The sequence below is a fragment of the Schistocerca gregaria genome, chromosome 1, assembly GCF_023897955.1.
Source record: "Schistocerca gregaria isolate iqSchGreg1 chromosome 1, iqSchGreg1.2, whole genome shotgun sequence".
Taxonomy (NCBI): domain Eukaryota; kingdom Metazoa; phylum Arthropoda; class Insecta; order Orthoptera; family Acrididae; genus Schistocerca; species Schistocerca gregaria.
In genome coordinates, this window is record NC_064920.1 from 205,170,697 (window position 1) to 205,194,161 (window position 23,465).

The following is a 23,465-nucleotide window of genomic DNA, read 5'->3' on the forward strand; positions in this document are numbered from 1 at the left end:
TGCCAACAATTTGACCAAGGGCGTACAGGCATGGGTGATGCTGATCGGAAAGTAAGTCCATCGACATCTACCACAGAAGATTATGTCCATATAATCGAGGGAGAACATCCCGCTGGAAATAGTTTTACCACTGTTGAGAACTTTGGCACTGCGATCTTCAATGGTTTTCGGTCAAGTGAGTCGCTTGAATTGAACAATTGGTAGAATGTTCCGACTGGTGTTTGCAGAGCCTTGGTGACGATTTTGAAATATAGTTTCATGTATCTGTGTCACTTTGAAGTGTGTATTCAATAAATATTACTTGGCCTACCGTAATTACGTGTAAATTACTTTTTGACTTCATCCCATACATAGAGGGTGATTCCGTGATTATGATACAGAGCTTCAAGGACGATAAACATGGGCTCTAAAATACATACGTTAAGAGCTATGAGCACTTCTTCGTATTCGATATTGTGAAACAAATCTCTTTTGTTTTGCGCTGTTTGCTTTCCATATTTTGAGAGCTGTTAGTATGGATGAAAAAAAGGAAAAAAAGTCCAGTAAACATGGCATACCTTGTTCATCTTTGCTGCTGTGAAACACATCTCTTCTACTGGTCAAGTGCTCATAGCCTGAAGGTATGCTTTTTAGAGCTAATGTCTACTGCACTTTTTTTCTTGTTTCAGTCAACACTACCAGTTCTCAAAATACGGAAAGCAAACAGCTCGCAGCAGAACAGATTTGTTCCACAGTGTCGACGATGATGAATAGATGAATGGTGGGTTCCAGGTAGTTCCCAAGTAGTGTAGTACCTCGGGCATGGGTGTGTGTGATGTTCAAAAATGGTTCAAATGGCTCTGAGCACTATGGGACTCAACTGCTGTGGTCATTACTCCCCTAGAACTTAGAACTACTTAAACCTAACTAACCTAAGGACATCAGACACATCCATGCCCGAGGCAGGATTGGAACCTGCGACCGTAGCAGTCGCACGGTTCCGGACTGCGCGCCTAGACCGCGAGACCAGTGCGGCCGGCTGTGTGTGATGTCCTTAGGTTAGTTAGATTTAAGTAGTTCTAAGTTCTAGGGGACTTAATGACCTAAGATGTTGAGTACCATAGTGCTCAGAGCCATTTTAGTGTAGTACTCAGGGCACATATTAGTTGAAAGCACCGATGATGGCTGCTAATCAGTTGAAATCGATTTGCAAAAGTGAATAAATAAGACATGATTTTGCGACTGGTTGCTGCATATTTGGTAATTTGATTATGAATAGTTCATAGGTCTTAACGTATGCATTTTATAGCGCATTTTCACTAGATTTTTTTTGATACATTTATCCTTCTGCGTCACTCCAGGATCACCATATATATGTACGTATGGGCTTCAAAAAGTAATTCACATGTTATTATGGGAGGGCACGTAACATCTAGTGAATACTGCAGTACACTTTCAATTGACACACATACATTACACTGCTCTCAATACAGTGACAGTCTCTGCAAACAACGGTCTTCGCGGTCCTCACCCGCAGTGTAGGGTACGTTGGCAGCAGTTGAACCATTAAGCAGTCAGCTGCAAATGCCTGTTATCTATAGGTCTTCAATAGCGCTTTGCGAAAAGAACGTCACCGTCTCTCCAGGGATTCGCATTTGAGTTCGCGAAGGATTTCTTTTCCTACTCATCTCCGTCAACTTACATTTTCTACATTGAGATAAAGTTGTTATTCATCATACCAAATAAGAATTCTGTCGAAGTCATCCTGTAACGTTCTACAGCGGCCGGCAACAAAAAGATGTCCATTCATTGTTTATGTGGAATGCTAACAACTCTGTATCTGCTCTTTCCAGCATAAACACTCCCCTACCCTTCGTGATTGAGTTGTTAACTTTTGTATCCATCGTCGCTATTCTATCATGTTCACTGCCTCTATAATGATATTGTCGAAACGATCTGGCGGGTTGTAGCTGTAAGGTCTAAAATATTTTCATTTCGTGTGGGCTGTCGAACTAGCTCAAGAAACGTTTTTAAAAAAACGTGTTGGAACTAATTTATTGTCTGTCATTACCACCTTCAACCAATCGCTTAAACATCCTAGTCTGTACTCGGTTGGTTAAAGCCGCTTTCATCTTAAACTAGACGATCGGGGTGTGTTCCGCGCTACTGATCGGAGACTTCGTTCAAATTATTCCATATCTGTTGCGATGGAACCGTGTGGCCAGTAGAAACATCCGATGATTAACTTAAGTTCATCTAGAACTGTTACACACGTCAAGATAACTTTACACTTGATTTCAGCTTCAGTGAAAACTAAATGTTTATTGGCTGCAATGAACACGTCTCCTCATGTGGCGTGTAACCTGTCTTTCCGATACACTTTCCATGCCTCGTTAAATATTTCAGATTTTCTGCTTCATGTTTCATCCAGCTCTCGGTTCCGAGAATAATTCGAGCGCGAACAACTTTCCTACCAATAAATCATCCTGTCCAGTTTCCATACCACTCTACGCAACTCCCGATGTTTGCTGAGTTAAGATGTAATGCCCGACACCGAAAAAGCCGCCAGCTGTTTCTGGAACCAACGGGAACACCAGAGATGGTGCAATTACCGGAGAGTAATGTGGATTGATATCTCTACCCATACACTTCACACTCTCCAGTCTGCCGGCCGTGGTGGCCGAGTGGTTCTAGGCGCTACAGTTTCATCTCTTGACGTTTCGCATATTGTAGACCTGAAGAAGATAGCTACGGTCGCAGGTTCGAATGCTGCCTCGGGCATGGATGTGTTTGATGTCCTTAGGTTAGTTAGGTTTAAGTAGTTCTAAGTTCTAGGCGACTGACGACCTCAGAAGTTAAGTCTCATAGTGCTCAGAGCCATTTGAACCACTCTCCAGTCTGCTATCATTAAATGATGCTCCTTTTGTTTACCCCTTGCAGAGTTCTTTTGTTTCCCGCATGCAGCGCTTGTCAGCTGCAACAGGAATTCTCATCACTCACACATCTAAATCTGTTTTTCGGGACTGGTTTTGATTTTACCTGAACAGCGTGGAGAAGTAGAGGAGGCATTATCTCAACATACTGCCTAGTACCGAAAAGCTCATTAATCCATTCGACAGTTTCATCTCTTGACGTTTCGCATATTGTAGACCTAAAGAAGATAGCAAAACCTTGCCTCGTCATACCAGAATAAGATGCAGAAATGATCCTGTGTAATGACTAGAATGCGTTCGCTGCCTTCGAAAGCGACGGACGTATTTCGGTATTGGAGGCCATCCTTCGCTAGTATTTACTAATGAACGGTCATAACGTTGGCTGTGCATTATTCTGCAGTTTACCAGCGTTTTCAGGAACTGTGATACGCCAGGAAGGAGGGTAAATGGATTTTTCATCAGCCAAAGGAATAATAGGTGGCTCACTGCGCCAGGTGTAGCTTTCTCTCCTCTCCCGTCACAGAAAACGTTTTTCTATTATGTCGTTAAGTTCATACACTTGCAACATAAATTTGGTGTTATCGCTATGTTTGAACAATTGAACAGTAACGACAACGAATAAATACCAGCACAGTAACACACGCAAGTCCTGCAAGCGCAGACTACATGGCTGTTGAGACTTATCACTAGCCGCTGTGAAATTAGGCAAGCACTCTATCTAACACAGAACTGTGAGCGACATCAATTTCTGCAACTGAAGACGGTGCTACAACGTTTTTATAGCTACTATTTAATACTCAGCGCTGCAACCATAATTGCAAGAGGCTATAAAATAGTGCAGTTTACTAGTCTTCCAACGTCGTTCTGCTGTCGTCAGCAGTCTCGAATCAGACCGCGTAAGCACTAAGTCTTTTTACCCTTCTCAGTAATTTCCTCCGTGCCACATTTTCCATGAACTGGCGTCTCATCTAGCGTTTTAGTAGCCATAGTAGTCCTTCGCCGCTATGAACTTTGTGGATAATGTTCCTTGCTTAATCTATATTGCAAGAACCAAAAACAGGGTAGCCTACATTCGTTTATGGGGCGGTGGCTTCGAGCGTTAAGAAGGTCCCTGCCGATTAAGCTGCGGTTTTTGTTTAATCGGCTCCTTAATAAGCCATTGCTGTCATCATGAGGTTGCTATTTTTTGAGCAGTCTAACTGGCTAAGCCTTTTTTGCCGTATTCCATAAAACAAGTGTGTCGGTATGTTTTTGGGTATGGTTGTTGTAGTAGTCTTCAGTCGGAATAATGATGTGAAGCAGGTCTCCACGGTAGTGTATACTATGCAAGGTTCTCTATATATGCGTAACGACAACTTGATTGCATTTGGAACTACTTGCTGTAGTCAAGCTTTCGTCACCCGCTACAGTGCTTACACCCTACAGCCTTAATGCGTCCCACTATAACTTCTTTTTGGTTACTTGTGCCACAAAGCTTCTTTCTCCCCATTTCGAGTCAGTACTCCATGTGCCCATATAATTCTCAGCATTCATCTGTAGCAGCACATTTCAAAATTTTCAATTCTCTTTTTGTCTGTACTGTTTATCGTCCACGTTTCACTTACAGAAGACATTGTAGTGTTTACATTAATATTCAATGTTAATGTATTTTCCTTCTTTGGAAAAGCTTATCTTGCCATTGCCAATCTGGAATTTACATCCTCTTTACTTACGTTGACATCAGTTGTACAGCTGTCCAAAATTACAGAGCTCGTCTACTACTTTATTGTCTCTTTTCTTAATTCTAATTTCCTCACCACTGTTTATTTTCATCATTCATCTTAAAAGATCTTTTTCGAGATGACATCATCTCTGCTGAACTGATGTTCCAAGTCTTCTGCCATCTGTGACAGATTTATGTCATCGGCAAACTTCAGATTTCTCCTCGCTTTTTAATTCCCTTAACCAATATCTCTTTGGTTTTCTTCATAGCTTTCTCCATGTACAGATTAAATGACGCGAGGATTATGCTACAACACTGTCTCAGCACTTCATGTCCTTAGAGTTTTAGAAATGCAGACTGGTTTCTGAAGAAGAAAATAACTCATCGTTGCTCGTATTTTATCTTTGATAACTTCAGAAATCCAAAGAGTGTATTCCACTTAACATGGTTAAAAACCTTTTACCACAGTGTATAGATGGTGTAAAGATGCGTTTGCCTTTCTTTTGAATGTGCGTACTTATCTTAGTTGCACGTGCAACAATGATTGCAGCGTTCTCCTGTACGTTATATTGGTGAGAGAGATGCCTCATCTCGAACGCCGAAGTAATTCTGTGCGAAACTAAACATAGGCGGGTAATTGCGACTGCGCGCAGAACCAAAATTTTAGCAACTCTTGAAGTGGTAAACTGCGCGCGTTTTTACTTTTCAAAACACGTCAGCTGCGTCTGGTGGTCAATTTTTGAGTCAAGTCAACTGCACGAGGAAGAACACACAAGTTAAGTTGGCACTACAGCTTTTTCCTTCACATTTTCAATGGCTTAGGACTCTGCATGACTACTAAGCTAGTGCAGTCATCGGCATGGTTAAAATGGTTGAAGACGTACGCATTTCCATCATGACACACTCATCAACTTTTATAAACTGACACGAAAATTATATTCATTCCGTCTGATGGTGATAACAAGAACTTTTTAAAAAAAATATTTCTTCAATAATAGTAACATCTTGGAGTCAGTTCAAGGCAACTTCTATACTTTTTAATGTTAAAGTTATTTCACGTAATTCAGTTATAGCCTTCCGTTTTACACTATTGGAAGTTATTTCTCTGTATGAGTTCTCGATGCTTCATTAGTAAACAGAATGTGGGTTGGAGAATCGTTTAAGTAAACACGTGATTTACATGTTTTTATTGTGCATCTCCAGGCTACTCCACGGTGCGTTTCTATACGTTTCCGAAATTTATTTCTTCCAATACGGACTAACTTATGGCCTCTCTCATTTTTCGTATTGTCCACAGGAACGTCGCAATTCTTTTCTGGCTCAATAGTGACGTACGAGGTGTAGGAACAGCCGCACACACCACAGCACTAGCGAAAGTGACTCATGATAGTAGTGCTACCAACAGTTTAGTGAGTTGCCAAGTAGCAAATAAAACACTCGAACTCCGTCGTCCTGTTTGTAACATACCTCATTGCGCGCAGTTGACATGTTTGATGAGGTAATGCTGAACCTGCTCTCGCCGCAGCTGGGCAAACAGTTAACTTTTTTGCGCGCAGTCGGTGCTCACCCAACGTGAGAATGTTTGAAAGTGTACCAGACCTTTTTTCAGACGTGTAATGGCTGTGGTCCTGTAAGGTTCTTCCTGTCAGGTGCATGTGCTACGTAATGCTGTGTGTGCTTGTGACGTCTCTTTTGGTAGATTAAACTCAAATCGTGACGTATAGTCGCTTACTCTGCTGATTCGTTCACACAAAGGACTACGGAAAATGTCTTTTGTCTGTGGACCACCAATTTAGTTTCTTCTTTAAACCAGGTGGTTTTTTTTTCTGTGAGAAAGTGTGGTTCTGGGGTAAGAACAACGCTGGCCTTCTCCGATTCCGTGACGTACTGGTTGGTAACCATCTGTATCAACGGGAATCGAAGACGTGCACACACGTAACGAAGGCGCGCGACATTTGCCTGAGGGTAAAGATTGAGTGCAGTACAGGCAAGGCTCGTCGTGGTGGTTTCGCAAAGTTGCGGCGTGCAGGTGCTGTCTTGCGTGCAATAGGGGCCGCTAAACATTGTGGCAGGTAGTAAAAGATAGCTTGGGGAATGTCCTTGCAGGCACGTTTGGAACGGTCTCGAGAAGAAGAATTTTAGCCCGTCCGTCACCGCAAGAGACCACCTCAACACTGTTCAATCAGATCATAGAAAGCATGCCATGGCACCGTCAAACTCGTATGGCAGGTAACCATATCCCATCTCATCAGTTTTTGTTGTTGTGGGAGAAATTTTATTCCGACTGTCTGATAGCGTTCAGAAACCTACCGCGACTGTTAAAACCTACAGCGCCAACAGTTGATACACTGTCTCGAACTGGCTTCTAGCAACTTACGCCAATAAAGATAAAACAGAGTCAGTAGTTCTTCAGGGTCAAGAGCTAATAATCACGCTGAAAAATGCTTAGTGGCCTCAATTAGAACTCAAAAAGTTCGTCTCTTTCTCTAAGCATCACTTTAAGCTAATTGATGGCGTCAAGCTCCGATTGAGGGTATCTTCCTAGTGAGCACGTGCACGCACATTGAATCGCAACGCTTGCTTACAACATCAGACAATGATTGAACAGAATTCCACACTTTCGAATGTTTGCGGGCTTTCTGTATTGAAAAGGTAACTTTATTGATCATGGAGGATCACTAAATCTCAACTTCAGAAATGTTAAAGCACTATAGAACATCACCATCGCCTCCCAGAGTAGACGCGACCTGCCTCCTCCTCCGTCAAGGGCTGCCAACTGACTCGATTTTTACGAGCTGGAGAAACTGTATGAAATCAGGTCTTTGAGCCAGACTGCCCCAGGAGGACAATGCGAGCATTTTCTTCGGTTATTTTCTGCTCTTATGTAACGCATATTGCGGAAAGTTGATTCCTGTCAGATCTTTTCACAAATTTTGATTCCAGATGATAATGGAAAATGTCTGTCTTAATGGGAAAGTCAGTAGCCTATAAGCTAGCCTCGTAGACTCCGGCTACAAACCACTTAGACCACACCACCCCATCACATCGCCGCTGGATCAAGCCCCCGATCACCACTGCCAGGAACAGGCACAGGCGCCGCCAACAGACAAGAGGACACCACACGGAGGGGAAACGACGAGTTGCAAAAGGACATACATGCACTCACACATACAGAAACTGCTCGCATTATTTATGTAAATACAATAATCGTGGCAGTGTTTTTGTCTCTCTTTCTACATTTACGTCAAACTCTGCAGTTCGCCGAGGGTTCATGGCACCAGTTTCAGACTATTTCTTTACCGCCCGCTACCCGAACAGCGCGCGGGAAAAGCGTACACCGTGCGAGCTATAATTTCTCTTATTTTATTATCATCATCATTTATCCGTACGTACGTGGGCGCCAACGAAATGATATCGCGTTGGAAGGAGAGAGTTGGTGATCGAAATTTCGCGAAAAAGATCTCTCTGTAATGAAAAACACATTTATTTTAGTGATTGAAAAACGAATTTGTATCTCATATCCGAGAAGTCACTCCCCTATTTCACGATAATACAAAATGAGCTGGCGCGACTGCTACGGTCACAGGTTCGAATCCTGCCTCGGTCATGGATGTGTGTGGTGTCCTTTGGTTCGTTAGGTTTAACTATTTTAAGTTCTAGGGGACTGATGACGTCAGATGTTAAGTCCCATAGTGCTAGGAGCCTTTTGAACAAAACGAGCTGCTTTTCTTTCAACATTTCTGTGTCCCTTGTCAATCCTATCTGATGCGGATCCCATACGCCACAGCAGTAGTATGGAAGAGGGCAGACAAGTGTAGTGCAGGAAGTCTCTTTAGCAGAGGTGTTGCATCTTCTAAGTGGTCTGTTAGTAACACGTAGTCTTTGGCCTAATTTGCACACAATATTATCTATGGGATCGTCGCAGTTAACGTTATTCGTTATTGTAATCCGTAAGTATTTAACTGAATTGACAGCCATTAGATTTGTGTGTAATTAATCGGTTACCTAAACTTTAACGCGTTCCTTTAAGCACTCACGCTCATAAGCTCACAGTTTTCATTAAGCCCATAGCGAACACTTGTTGATTATTAATATAGACAGACATATACAAGACTAGTCCACAGACTACAATCTCTATGCGGAAACTGTGTCGGACTTGAATTATTGTCCATTAAAATTGCTACACCACGAAGATGACGTGCTACAGACGCGAAATTTACCGATAGGAAGAAGATGCTGTGATATGCAAATGATTAGCTTTTCAGAGCATTGACACAAGGTTGGCGCCTGTGGCGACACCTACAATATGCTGACATGTGGAAAGTTTCCAACCGATTTCTCATACACAAACAGCAGTTGATCGGCGTTGCCTGGTGCAACGTTGTTGTGATGCATCGTGTGAGGAGGAGAAATGCGTACCATCATGTTTCCGACTTTGATAACGGTCCGATTGTAGCCTGTCGCGATTGTGGTTTATCGTATCGCGACATTGCTGCTCACGTTGGTCGAGATCCAATGACTGTTAGCAGAAAATGGAATCGGTGGGTTCAGGAAGGTAGTACGGAACGCCGTGCTGGATCCCAACGGCCTCGCATCACTAGCAGTCGAGATGACAGGCGTCTTACGCGCATGGCTGTAACGGATCGTGCAGCCATGTCTCGATCCCAGAGTCAAATGATGGGGACGTTTGCAAGACAACAACCATCTGCACGAACAGTTCGACGACGTTTGCAGCAGCATGGACTATCAGCTCGGAAACCATTTCTGCGGATACCCTTGACGCTGCATCACAGACTGGAGCGCCTGCGATAGTGTATTCAACGACGAACCTGGATGCACGAATGGCAAAACGTCATTTTTTCGGATGAATCCAGGTTCTGTTTACAGCATCATGATGGTCGCATCCGTGTTTGGCGGCATCGCGGTGAACGCACATTGGAAGCGTGTACTCGTCATTGCCATAGTGGCGTATTACCTGGCGTGATTGTATGGGGTGCTATTGGTTACACGTCTCGGTCACCTCTTGTTCGCACTGACAGCACTTCGAACAGAGGACGCTACATTTCACATGTGTTACGACCCATGGCTCTACCTTTCATTCGATCCCTGCGAAACCTTACATTTCAGCAGGATAATGCACGAGCGCATGTTGCAGGTCCTGTACGGGGTTTTCTGGATACAGAAAATGTTCGACTGCTGCCCCGGCCAGCACATTCTCCAGATCTCTCACCAATTGAAAACGTCTGGTCAATGGTGGCCGAGCAACTGGCTCATCACAATACGCCAGTCACTACTGTTGATGAACTGTGGTATCGTGTTGAAGCTGCATGGGCAGCTGTACCTGTACACTCCATCAAATGAGTCAATGCCCAGGCGTATCAAAGCCGTTATTGCTGGCATAGGTAGTTGTTCTGGATACTGATATTTCAGGATCTTTGCACCCAAATTGCGTGAAAACGTAATCACATGTCAGTTCTAGTGTAATATATTTGTCCAATGAATATCCGTGTATCATCTGCATTTCTTCTTGGTGTAGCAATTGTAATGGCCAGTAGTGTATAAACCGCCGGAATAGCCCTCTGTTGTGGAACGGCGTTGGGGGGCACGTGGGTGAAGATAGTAGGGAGCTCGGCTGCTCACCTGGCCGCTCCTCGGACTGTAGAGGGCCGGCACGCGGAAGGAAGCGACGGCCGAGCCAGGGCCGGTCCAGCGGGCAGCGGCTGCCGGCCCGTCCGACGCCCTCCCGCTCGTCCTGCGGCGGCCATCGATCGGCGGCTGTTTACCCCGGCTGATGAGCGCCGCAGTGTTGACCCCACGGGGCGCCGTCCCCTCCCCCGCCCCGCCCCGCCCCACCCCCACCCCTTCCCCGGCTGCTGTGTACAGCCGCGGCCGCGGGCGCGCCACAGGGCGCCAGTCCGCGTCCCTAAACACCACCACCTATACCTCTACACGCCTTCCGCACGCGCTACTAATCCTACCTACGAGAATTTGCCCGGGTATTCCTTTTACCTGCTTCCACAGCACGGTATCAGTGCAAAGTAAGAAACACTCAAATGGCGCAATTATCGTTAGATTTTTAACCTCTAGTAGGTGTCACTCCCTTCTGTGCAAGTAACCGTTTTGAATACCCAAACCTGTTTCAGCACCTTTGTGCCATCATCAGGGAGTACTTTTATTGAGGTTTCTAATATGAAAACAAGATTTATGTAATAATGATGGGAACGAAATTAAGCCTAAAACGTTTTATGCATGTTGTGGTTATTAGCAATACGTTACTCTTTAGAATCTTGGGCTGTGTAGAACTTAGTCTGCATTCTTATATAGATCGGCATCTGTGACGAAATGATGTCATTGTAAGGTTTGTTGGCGAGTTTAGAAATTACTATAAATATAAATGTAATTTTGTTGCGCGAAGATATTTCGCCATTAATTATTTTCGCGGTATCCGTCCTCATGTGGGTGCTCATCTCTTGTACGCACAAAAATACGGTACATGTTTTATTATCAACCACACCAAGAATAATGTAGTTTTTTCGTAGATGGAAAGCTTTACAATGTAAATAATGCCCTCTAGATAATCTCAACAGGCCTTAAATATTCTTAGGCTTCATTTTGTTCCAATAACTTACGTAAAACATGTTTGTGTTTTACGACACTGAATACAAAGCACACACTGATGATGCACAAAGATTCTGAAACATCTTTGCGTATCAGAAAGAGTAGTTGTTTGTATAACGGGCTGATCTGAATAGTCATCATTATATGGTTCAAATAACTCTGAGCACTATGGGACGTAACATCTGAGGTCATCAGTTACTTAGAACTACTTAAACCTAACCGAAGGACATCACACATATCCATGCCCGTGGCAGGATTCTAACCTACGACTGTAGCGGTCGCGCGGTTCCGGACTGAAGGGCCTAGAACTGCTCGGCCACAGCGGCCGGCGATGACTATGGTACAACCCTACAGTTTTTATTTTACCAGCTACTTACTGTTACCTCTGTCTAGTATGTTGGATAGAGCTGATAATCATCTGTATAACAGCGCAGGAACGAGAGGATGTTCCATTAAGCACGTGTGGGATGCTTTGGGGAGAAGTATTGCAGCACGTTGATGTGTAGCAACGGACATGCAGCAGTTGTCAACCGCACTGCTGGGGGAATGGAACGCCCTAACACCACGGTGTGGCCAGCACGACACAGAGCATGAATGGCCGTCCACGGTGATGACACACCGTGTAAACGACCGTGTAATTTTCAGGGGACCATCAAGAATCGCACTGACCTCAGTGTAACTATTATCTTTGAATAAAAGTGTTATTTCTGTTTGTGTCATTGCGTATTCGTTTCCATCACCTTCTGTAATATATTGTAGCTGTTATTTCTGCGTGTGGTCCGAGTTCCATCGAGCTGTGATCTTTGTCAGCGACAAATCATGAGATAGTTACTTTCCTGTTTAAGGTTTTGCACACCAGTGTATATGGTATATTTTGTTCAGTCAGCAGTCAATGTTTGTGAAAGTTTTTAAACATTTACAATCTGTGGAGCAGCGCTCGCACAACTTTTTTTAATAGTTCTTCAGGACAACGGTGAGAAAATGACGTAATGTATCCCTTTTGTGATTTCAGCGTGCGGAGCGTGATGCACAAGTACTTGGAGAAGAAGAACGAAGTCAACTTCGACAAAATCTTCAACCAGATGCTAGGTAAGTGGCGTCGCCTCTCGCCGGACTACCGCTCCCTCGTCCCCTCGCCGGCGGCGGGCGCCCCGGCCGCCACGAAGGCCACGCTGCCACTGCGCTGCGTTACCGTTGTCTGTCTGCAGAGGCCTATCACGTTACAACGCATCGCGGTTTTTTTAAGTGCGTAGCGAAACACAGTCTTAAACCCACAAGACGCACTGCTTTACGAAAATACGGTGACCGCATTGTAATTTTTGTGTCGTTGGGTATTTAAGCCGCGGTTCAGTCCAACGTTGCCTTTGCCAGTTTCGACTATCACCAGTACATCACCAGATGGTCTCTTCAAAAAGGAGCAGAAATGAGGATAGTAAAATAACAGTAAACTAAATTACAAATCAAACTCTCCTCTAAAGTATTATAGTTCTTGTGTCTGTGACATAGTTACTTGGCAGGTGAATGGGTCCGGAGATATGCCTACAGTGTAGACACGTCTGGGCTCCAACTGTCTGTCGTTATCTATCCTGTTCGTCGTTATTTATCCTGCTTGTAGTGTACTTGTGACTTTAACAGTTAACAGCTTTATACTGTAGTTAATTGCAGCCTGCAGTTCCAAAACTCAGAGCGACGAAAAATTCGCACTGTGAACGCTTCTTCCTTCGTGTTCAATTGACAAATTCTTTAATGATGAACTGGCAGAGGCGAAAGCATTTCATAAAACAATGAAGAAAAATACAGTTTAATACACAGAAAGAATTGCAGGGAATTATCATTTTCATTTGTAATGTGCAAACATTAGCAGTGTAGCTACGAGCCAGAACAAGTCACATCATAAAGTGTTCTCTCTGATTGGCTTGTTTCCCTCTTTTCGCGGCTGTGTAATATAACACTGTTCGCGGAAAGTTCAGTGGCTGCGTAATGGACTCACCGATATGAACTTGCACAAAACACAAGAACGCGACATAATTCCTGTCATAAATTGTCATTAAGATCTTGATTATTGGTTGCATCTTTCTTTCCTTGAATTTACATTCGATCTCTTTAGTTGATACAGAAGAAAGAAAGTTTGCCAGAAAGACTAAAAATGTCTTTCAATAGGATTATTTCTTAACTAGCTGGTGAAAAGATGCTACTAGCTTCTTTTCAACAGTATAAGAACACAATCTTTGGATTATAATCATGTGAAATTTCAAATCACTCATTTTGCGCAAGTTTATTTTGGATTTCTAACGTCTTCGGTACTACAATTTCAAGTTCATCAAATAGATTTAAGCAGAATAACATGTTATTTTAAAACCTTTTTCTTTGAATAAATTTTATGATTCACACTATATTAACTACCATTACAGGCGCCAACTTTCGCCAAATATGATAGAATACAAAGAACGATCTCTACCCTTAGATTGGAAGACAAATATAAACTTTTCCTCCACATCAAATTACTGAGTGCTTTTACAGTGAACAGATATTTCATTTTCACGATAAAGAAAATAAGATGTCTTGACGATGTGGCAACCATATTTTCACTGTGGCTGGTCTTCGCGTTTCTCTTGCGCTGCAAATCTCCACTTCGTTTTTAAAAGACGATACCAGTTAACTGCATATGAAACAATTGGACACTCAATATATTGAAACTTAACCATCACGAGAGTACATGACAATATTAAAAATATGAGTTACCTCTTGTTCTTAGGTGAAAATACAACAGTGTGAGCAGAACTAATATGTAACACAACACGCAGCTAATACTGAAACGTACTATGGGGGCCAACGTACTTTTCTAATCACTGTTTTTCGTTAACTACCGTGGTAGGTTAAGCCCGATTAATACACCTGAAGGTGCGAAGCATCTAGCAGGTACTGAAGCCCGTCTATCCATCCACACTATTTATGACGTAACCGAAATTGCGCTGTCGCAGTGAGAATAGTTCCATTTCGCCACATTACCGATGGTCGGTGTACATTTCAGGCAACCAATCTAATTTTCTTGTAGTCTGCTCTCACATCCTAGGTTGCTCGCGGTGCCTCTTTACTGCTATTCTCTTACAATTTACGCTTTATACTGTATCAGGAGGTCGACTTTGCATGCTCCGTAATGATTCTCGTGTAAACAGGACGTTTCTCTATGCTTACGTATTCAAGCACAAATGGATATATGACTGTTTCCTCCATCAGTTTATGGAGCGCTTTAAGCTGAACGAGAGCCCGCGACTTGTAACTGTTTCTATATACCGGCGTGGAAAAGCGTTAAGCAGTGCATTAGTTTGATGCACTGGTTGTTACGGATGTTTATCGACGTCATCTTTGACAGCTCGTTAAGCATATCGTACGCACTCTCTTTGTCGCGGCATATTCCCCACACACACGGTATGTCCTGTTATGAGCCTCCACAGCTCATTTGTCGTATGCGGAATAATGAGCCTAAATTTGACGATAATTCACGCAATTCATTTTCACTGTTCCGCGTGCGGCACACACACAGATCGGTGTTGTGTGTTCTGCACATGCATGAAACTAATGTGAAGGTTATTTGTAGCCATCAAGGAGAAATGATGAAACTTCTCGAATAATAAACAGAACAAATTTGTGCGAGAACTCTTCTCCTAATAAATGTGTTTCTTGTAGAAAAAGGGGAAGAAGGTTTTCTTATAAAGAAATTTTCAACTGAAGACTTGGTTTTGTTGCTTTATTGCTGTTTTGATAATTTCATGAGCCGCAAGATATGTTTGATGAAGCTTCCTATGCTACTCTTAACTTCAATTTTTCTATATGCCCTCAACTACGACACCCTACCATCAGTTGCAGTCTCCTTACCGTATGCAAACACACTCTCTCTGATACTCTTTTTCCAAATTAATTGGTTAACCGACCGCTCGAACGATGGAACGACACGACGTAAACGTCATCTGTGACTCTTGATATGTGAACTAATGTCTGTTGAAACAAATGATTATAGTTTCTTCAGCGGGGAACCTTGTCTCCCTCACTCTCGTCTGTCTTAGCTTCCGAAGTAGACGCACGCTTTTGTGGAGTTTTTATGTGAACATATCAGTTAAATTTTGAAATGTTCTTATTTAAAGTGAATTACTGCATCTACCGTGTCCTGATCCGTATTTCCGGCCGGAGTGGCCGAGCGGTTCTACGCGCTTCAGTTTGGAACCATGCGACCGCTACGGTCGCAGGTTCGAATCCTGCCTTGGGCATGGATGTGTGATGTCCATCCGTTAGTTAGGTTTAAGTGTTCTAAGTTCTAGGGGACTGATGACCTCAGAGCCATTTAAACCATTTGATCCGTGTTTATCGGTTTCAGCATTAATTTGAGACGAGGCGACGTGGAAGTCTTGATAAGGTGATGCAACTGATCGGCTGTCATTGTAGCAGCCTGTATGCAAATTTGCATGATCATTCATAGAACCTCCCTTCATTATCTTTTCATGATTTACGAAGTCCGATTACACTTAGTGGTACGCAATTTTTATGCACGCCAGCAGTGGCGATTCAAACCTTTGTTACCGATACGTCGTCTAGCATCACCCTATTAATGACTAACCATGAAAACCAGCTACGCTGGTTTTAAACTGAAACCTTTATTAACTTCAGTTTCTTTCTCGGCACATATCTTCTTTCCTTATAATATTGCTGCTCTCGTTGATTTCGTTAATAAGCATTTTTAATTATAAACTCTGAACCGGAGCATGTTCAGCTTTTATCCTCTCACCGTTTCCTCCATTACCAAATTAACTGTTCCTTCATGCTTTAGAGTGGGTCCTATCAAACTATCCCTTCCTTTGGTTGTGCTGCATTGAGCCTTAAAGCTATTTTCTCAACAGTTCAATTCAGTACGTTTCCGCTGGTTATCTTGTCTTCCTGTTATTTTTCTGTTACACGAGATCTAAGGAATCTTTCTTGTCCTTATTGTATATTGTCCAAGATTCAGTTTCACATAATGCTGCACTTGAAATAAGTATTTTCAGAAAAAGACTTGCTAACCCACAAACTTATATTCGGTGGTAACATATTCCTGTTTTTCAGGGTAGCTTCCTACCTACTACTATTCTACATTTTATATCCGCTTTACATCTGCCCTCGTCAGTTATTTCGTTGTCGTAATATGAAAACTCTGTTAGTAGTTTCAGGATCTCATTTGACAGTGACCGATTGAGGTGAAGCAATGGTTAACGCGCTGGACTCGCATTCGGAAGGACGACGGTTCGAAGTTCCGTCCAGACATCCAGATTTAGGTATTCCGTGATTTTTCTAAATTGCTCTAGGCATATTCCGCAAAGGTTTGTTTGAAACGGGCACAGCCGGTTTCCTTCGCCACCCTTTCGTAATTCGAGCTTGAGCTCTGTGTCCAGTGACCTCGTTGTCGATGGAAACTCTAACCTTCCTTTCTTGCTTTGACATTCTAATTCTTTCAGATCGCCTGATTTTATTCGACTGCATTTCCTTGTTTTTCTGTTAATCCTCTAAGTTGTTTCCAAGATAACGGCTGTTCCATTCAACTGTCTTTCGAAGTTCGAGCCCATTGGTGTCTTTGACAGTACTGGCTTCCTTTGCTGCTTGCTCGATGTGCAGATTGAACAAAATTATGGTTATTTTATAATTCTTCCTCACTCTCTTCTCAGTTGAAGGTGCTAGTACTTTCTAGGTTTTTCAGAATAAACTTTATTCAGATAACATGAACATAAATATGCACTAACTCCACATGCCCTTTAACTTTAGGAAAGCAAGTTATCTTTCGGCCTGATCAAAAAATAACAAGTGAACACTTCTCGAAATAAATTTGCACTGAAATGCGAAACGGACTATCAAGCCGTAGGGGAATGAGTACACTCCGAGTTTATTGTGAGCTGTTGTAAGGCCACCAAATCAGTTTTGTAGTACTTTTACCTCTAGTAAACATTTTACTGTTAAGTCTTGGCACAATTCACATGTAAAACTGTTTTTGTATGTCAGGTATGTATTCCATCATAACTGTAAAACTTCTTTTCTTCTCTCAATATATTTCTTTTGCACCAGTCACTCCACTGAATGTGATCGTTTTGAAACTTGCTTTTCGCCACTCTTTTTTTTTTTTCAACATTATAATCACATCCACCCCTCTGTTTTACCAAAAGTATTTTTTATCTGAATTACCCCAGACGTGGTGATTTAATCTGCGTGCTGAAAGTCCATAAAATAACTGCCTTTCAACTGGTTGGTTGCTTATTGCGAGTTATTGCTAAGGCGTTCGTTACATCACAAGGAACAAAATGCTTCCTCACCTACGCTCACGCTTTCTTTTACAGTCACCCGTTTTCCTGATACCTTACTTTGCTGAATTATTCATGTTGTTTCCATTATCCATTGTACCGCCAATGAAGACAATCAAGTGACAGGCTAGAAAACGGTAGAAGCAAGCGGAAGTGTGTAATCTCTATATCCAATACAGCCAGCTTGTGGAACGTATTTTGCACGTTAACTCCGTTTAGTATCAACAAGTCATAGAAGTTACCTCTCATCACATTTACTGGCCTTCGTAGCATCATCATTAGAGATAGCCCTTTTAGTGTTTTAAGACCCTGTTCACATACTTAACGAAATAGAAAACATAATTCAAGCAAAATTCGCGCTTGGCCCCTTTAGCACGATAACCCTTCAACTACTGTGTCTCTTTCGTAGCTTTCGACTCCTAAGAACGGCAGTCTGGTTCCTTCAGAAGTTGTAGATAGTCTGTCGCTCCCTCTTTTCCTGTCCATGATATTTTCGGATTTTCTAAGAGTTTATTCCATTCCAAAGTCATTATTTTTAAGATTATCGATTGATGTTCTCCCGTTTGTATGAAGTTGCGTCAGTTCTTCCCTGTTACGTCTGGCACTGAAAGGATATTAAGTGCCGTCGATAGCGTGAGCGTAGAAAAAGTATCTTAAAATGATAACAGAGAAATTCGTTGCTTATCTGATACGAGCAACGGTGCCTGCCGATGACAACAGGGCTGCGCCATGTTATTAGTAGGGAATGGGTGAACTCGGGGCAAATGAAAAATGAAATTCCTGAGTTTCAAGTTTCCAGTCCTCGGTACTCGCGTCTGTGCAAAAGGAATCTGAGATGTATAATTTCAGAACATACTTGCCAAAATGTACCATAAGTACAACAGACGTTTTTGCAAGCATAAATGGTGAGTTATTGAAGAAGAAGAAGAAGAAGAAGAAGAAGAAGATTAGTGCTGCACGGTTCTCTCGCGCATGTCAGTAATCTGTGGTGAACAATTCCTATCCAGCATTCCAGTCGTCGTTTTGTGAAGGAGTACATCATGTAGGGTAACCTCGTAATGAGAAACTTCCCAAATTAATATTTACCATTACTTAAGTAAAAAAGGAAGAATTTCTCGCCCAGCACGTGTAGCATGTTGATGCAAGTGCCGTGATTGCAGTATTGGTTTCATTGGTTTGGAATAAAACGCTAGCACTAGTTGCATTTTTTATTTTAAAAACCACAGGCATTTGCTCCCCAATGTCACAACCGGTGACTATGTTCTCTCAGAACGCCTGACGAACACCATCGAATAGTGGCAATGGAAGGCGATACCGGCCATTGTTTTTAAAAGAAAAAGTGGAACTCGTGATGGCATTTTATTCAAAAGTGGAAGAGCTAATTATCATTGTTATAGGTAGCTATCTGACAAAGCCGGTGTTGTCCGGACATTAATTTTGTCAATTTTATATCAGAAACATACAGTTTCTGTGCACTGGATGCAGCTGCTTCTCATAGCTACAACTTGATTTTGTGAACGTTTCCATGGTAACGCCTCTTCGTAACTCTATAGATGGCTATCGTTTACGCCTACAGCCGTTTGCACTTCGCAGTTGATAGCTTACAAAAGCGTTGCCAGGTGCCAGCAGGGATTTCCTTAAGTAGATTTTAGAGTGTATTAGTAGTAAAGAATAAATGTATTAAATCTTGCTGCATGATGTGACGTTTTTCACGCATGTTAGTGTTTATTGCATCACATCTCCTCAAGTATGTATGGTACAGTGACATAATTTTTGTAGGTTCAATCAGTTGCATGTGTGGCTACTGTCTGCAAAATGTTGTTTGACTGGAGTTAGTAGCAAAGAAGTAATAACTTTAAACGTCATCCTCAATGCGGCAGATTTTCACGCATCTAAATGTTTATGACGTCATATCTCCCGAAGTATGTGTGATACAGTGATATAATTTTGTAGGTGTACTTTGCAGTGCATATGGACAGTTTATTATGACGCGGCAGTTTCTCACGCAGCTCGTTGTTTATGATGTATCTCCTAAACTATGATAGGTAGGTGGTTCTTACCCCGACAGCGATTGTTGCCTGACAGTAACGGGTATGTGCACCAAGTTCGCTTGAAACTGGTCCAGTGATTTAGGAGGAGATGTGGAGGATACACATACAAACATTTTTATAATACGACTGGGTTCAAGACGAATTTTAATGAACCTGCCAAATTAAGAATCATTTGTTGCCTACAGTCTAGGCTTTGAAACAGCTCTGTGCAACTGCAACAGTGGGTCGCAGTAACATGGAAATTCTCTTTCATTGCAAAATTTACATGTTATGCCTAAGTGGTGCAGGCGTGAAGTTTCTGTCTTGGCATTGTATTATTTTCATGCTTCGAAGTGTCTAGGTAGTAGCTTTCTGCAATTACTCCTAAGTAGCTCTTTCAGTAGAATGCCTCATTAGTACCAACTGTTACCTCTTATTACAGAGTGACATTGAACTCTCAGTAAGAATCCTAGACTCACAGCTGACAGGTGTGTGTGTGCGTGTGGGGGAGGGGGAGGGGTGGGGGTGGGGGGTTTGCAGTCGTTTGAACCCAGGCGAGGCAGTAGGTACGTTGCAGAGCATAACCGTGAAGTTGGCGCCTGCAGCCGTACGGTCGGCTGCCCGCACGGCTCAGCTGCGCTGCTGGCTGCAGGCCGCCCAGCACTCGGCGCTCTGGTCTCACACAGATTGCAGCAGCCACTGTCATAATCATCGCGCGTCTGTCAGCCGTCCGACGGACATGTCCCAAGGCGGAAGCTCTATCTCTGTCCCAATTACTTAATAGCCCTCATCCTGATCAGTTTCAAAAATCTGCTCTGCCACGTTCAGGACAGAGGCTCCCCAAGGATTTCTCTTCATGGGAAACTTCCATTCTTTCCTGCACTGACATACGCTAAATCTAAGTTACAGGACGTTAGAGGTACAGCGTAAATAGAAGTTTTGACTGACAGCTTTCTGTTGTTCGATCCGATCACTTTCCTTCCGCGGAAAGCAGCCTTAATTCAGTGCAATAATTTGCCCTGCGAGGTCCCCCTTGTCTTGTTTTGGAACTAACGCCTGTCTTTATTTGGCCATGCTTGAGGCAGACGTACACGTCTGCCTTCCTGGAGGCACTGTTGGTACTGTCATAACAACAAAGAAGGTGAGCGTAAACATTCATGGAAAGAAAAGAGGAAAAAAGTTTCGCGATAACGCTTACAGAGTGGTGCTGTAACAGTTTCTGAAGTTGTCCCAACTGTGACAAAATGAATAAGCAGATGTTTCGTCCAACTCTGTAAATTAATCCAGGCAAATGCCGTTCTACTTCTCTTAGATGCATACCTCTTCATACACAAAATGAATAAAACTCCAAGTGTGTGGTGAATTCACGTGGAAAGTTCTACAGCAGCTATAAATTTTACTCACATGCGTTATTTTGAGAGGCTGGTATCAAATTTAAGCTTTACGACCTCACGATTTTTAACGAATATATAATTAATCAAATCCAGTTCCTTCCGTATTCATATTTTAAAGCCACATATTGGTCGTTTTACATAATCGTATGCTAAATTGGAATATGCTCAGTGCCTTACAATTTGGATCCTAATTACTTTGTTAAATGTTGCACAGTTTTGCAGAACGCCGTGATGAAATTGCTGTAGTTGGTCATGTGTCGTTACTGCTAAACAATTTCTAATTTTTATCACTTCTCTCTAATATTATTTACGAAATAAAAGATACTTTCCATCTCCTTACGGGACTACTTGCTTTGCCGGTTTATTAGGTTACTTTGCACTACTAAATTTCTTTTTTTGTAACTGTAGGAAAATTATGAGGGATTGGAAGAAGTTGTAGCGTTAAATTATGTGGCGGAATCAATGTATGTAATTAGCTGTATATAACATTAGAGACGCAAAATGTGTAATTCAAAGCAGAATCTGAAAAGTCCGAGAAGAACCCCATATAGGTATTTCGTGCTTAGCAGTTCAAATTACTGCATTCCATTATAACACCTTTTGCTCTTGTGAAAGACATTAGGAGATTTAATCCACCAATTCTTACGTCGAAAATTTTTTCCCTGACCGAGCCTCTAACACGGGCTTCCTGCTTCTAGTGAATTGTCACCTTAACCGTTATGATAAGCGCGTCCCCAGTCTCAAATCAGACATTCATCGTCATGGCCGAGTCACCGCGTTGCTGGTTCAGCATATGTGAACGGTTGTCGCAGATATCATTTCGTGCCGTTGTATCTTCTCTGATTTCATCCCCATCGATTAATTCAGTTCATTTCATTTCAGCGCATTTCATTCATTTGTATTTGCCTTGTGGCAGGTTAAGCCATAGCGCCCCATCGATTTCGCTACCTCAGTCTAGAGTGGTGCTGTTCTCACATACCCCGCGGGAGAAAGAGTCGGTTTAGTTTTCGGAAACCGTAAGTGGAAACATCAGCGAAAATAAAAGTTTGTTTTGGGGCTGAGGTCCTAACGGTTAAAGCGACGGGTCGCGAAAGGTAGGAAATGCGGATTCGAGTCCTGATCTGACAAAATAATTTTTAGTTGTTTATAAATATTCTTTACACTATAGATTTGCACTAAAATCACTGTATGCAGCTGCGTATTCATTGATTTCATTCCCATCGATCAATTTGGTTTCAGTGCATTTAATCCGTTGCATGTTACGAAAACATTAGAAAGTTTGAAGTCTGCATGTCGACATTCTGGAATATCTGGTGTCTTCATGTGCTGTGAAAAGTTCTCATACTCTGGATCTTAGCAGAGCGTCACAATAATGACGTTTCAGAGTGTAGACGTCTTCTTAAGGAGTGAGTTTGTAGGTGTTTTCCGCAACAAATACATAAATACAGTATTCGTTTTATTAATTCAATCGCCTATTTTTTGGTGCACTATAAAGTTCACTACCCAGAGGCTTTTCGCCTTTTTTTTTGTTAAAGGCATCTTCATTAATTTTTTGTGCAATCGTACATTGCTTACGTATGATTCTTATAGATACGAAACAATTCATATCATAATTTTTATATACATGAAGTATTACTTACAATTACTTGTCCGTCCTGCTAAGAAAATGCGGTTCCTGTACTCTGGTCATAGACACATGTTCACACCGCGTAAACCAAAACATCGAATCAATAAGCATCATTCGTGAAAATAGAACTGTGTTGTTCCACAAAAAAATTTAATAGAAGTCCCTCATCGTCGACCAACAACGGCGGTAAGATCAAACGGAGTATTCTTAAAGATGCAAATTTGTGTCTTACAGAACCCATATGTTATAATGGGTGGCTAATGTTCCACAGAAGCGAATTTAACATTGGGTGTGCTCCGAGGAAGCGTAGTAGGACCTTTAATGTCTCAGCATACACAAACGATTTATAGGTATTCAGCAGCCCTGTTTCGTTGTTCACTGACAATGCTGTTTACACGCAACTATAGTCTTCTGACAATCGGAAGGGAGCACACTCTAAATGTGAGCACATACAAAATAATGTCTACAATAAATAGAAAAGAGAATCCGATTACAAGATAGTATTGAACATCTTGAACACTTCGCATCGTATAAGTATTTAGGAACAACATTACGGGGTGATATTAATTATAATGATCATATCATGAATGTGATTAAAAAATTTGTTAGAAGGGTTCTACAAAAATACAATGCTTATGTAAATGAAATCGCATAAAAGATGGTAGTGCGAAAAATTCTGTTGTTGCAGCGTTTCAAATACTTATCGTTAGGCGTGACAACAGACATAGAACGAATTGAGACATGACCTGCTAGGATCGCGAGGTAAGTACAGATCAAACGAAAGTGTAACAGAGATGCTCGGGGATATTAAGTTGTGCACTTCGGAAGAAAGGCGACGTTATTCCTCCGAAAAGCTGTAAAATAT

At 42.2% G+C, this 23,465-nt stretch overlaps 1 protein-coding gene across 1 annotated transcript in view; it reads left to right on the forward strand.

Annotated features, from left to right (window-relative positions):
- LOC126336941 (G protein-coupled receptor kinase 1) overlaps positions 1-23,465 on the forward strand; it is a 1,003,538-nt gene that overhangs the window by 311,782 nt on the left and 668,291 nt on the right. Inside the window, exon 2 of the mRNA XM_050001122.1 lies at positions 12,245-12,321. Within this exon, the coding sequence (XP_049857079.1) occupies positions 12,245-12,321 (77 nt within the window). The remainder of the gene's footprint in view (positions 1-12,244; positions 12,322-23,465) is intronic.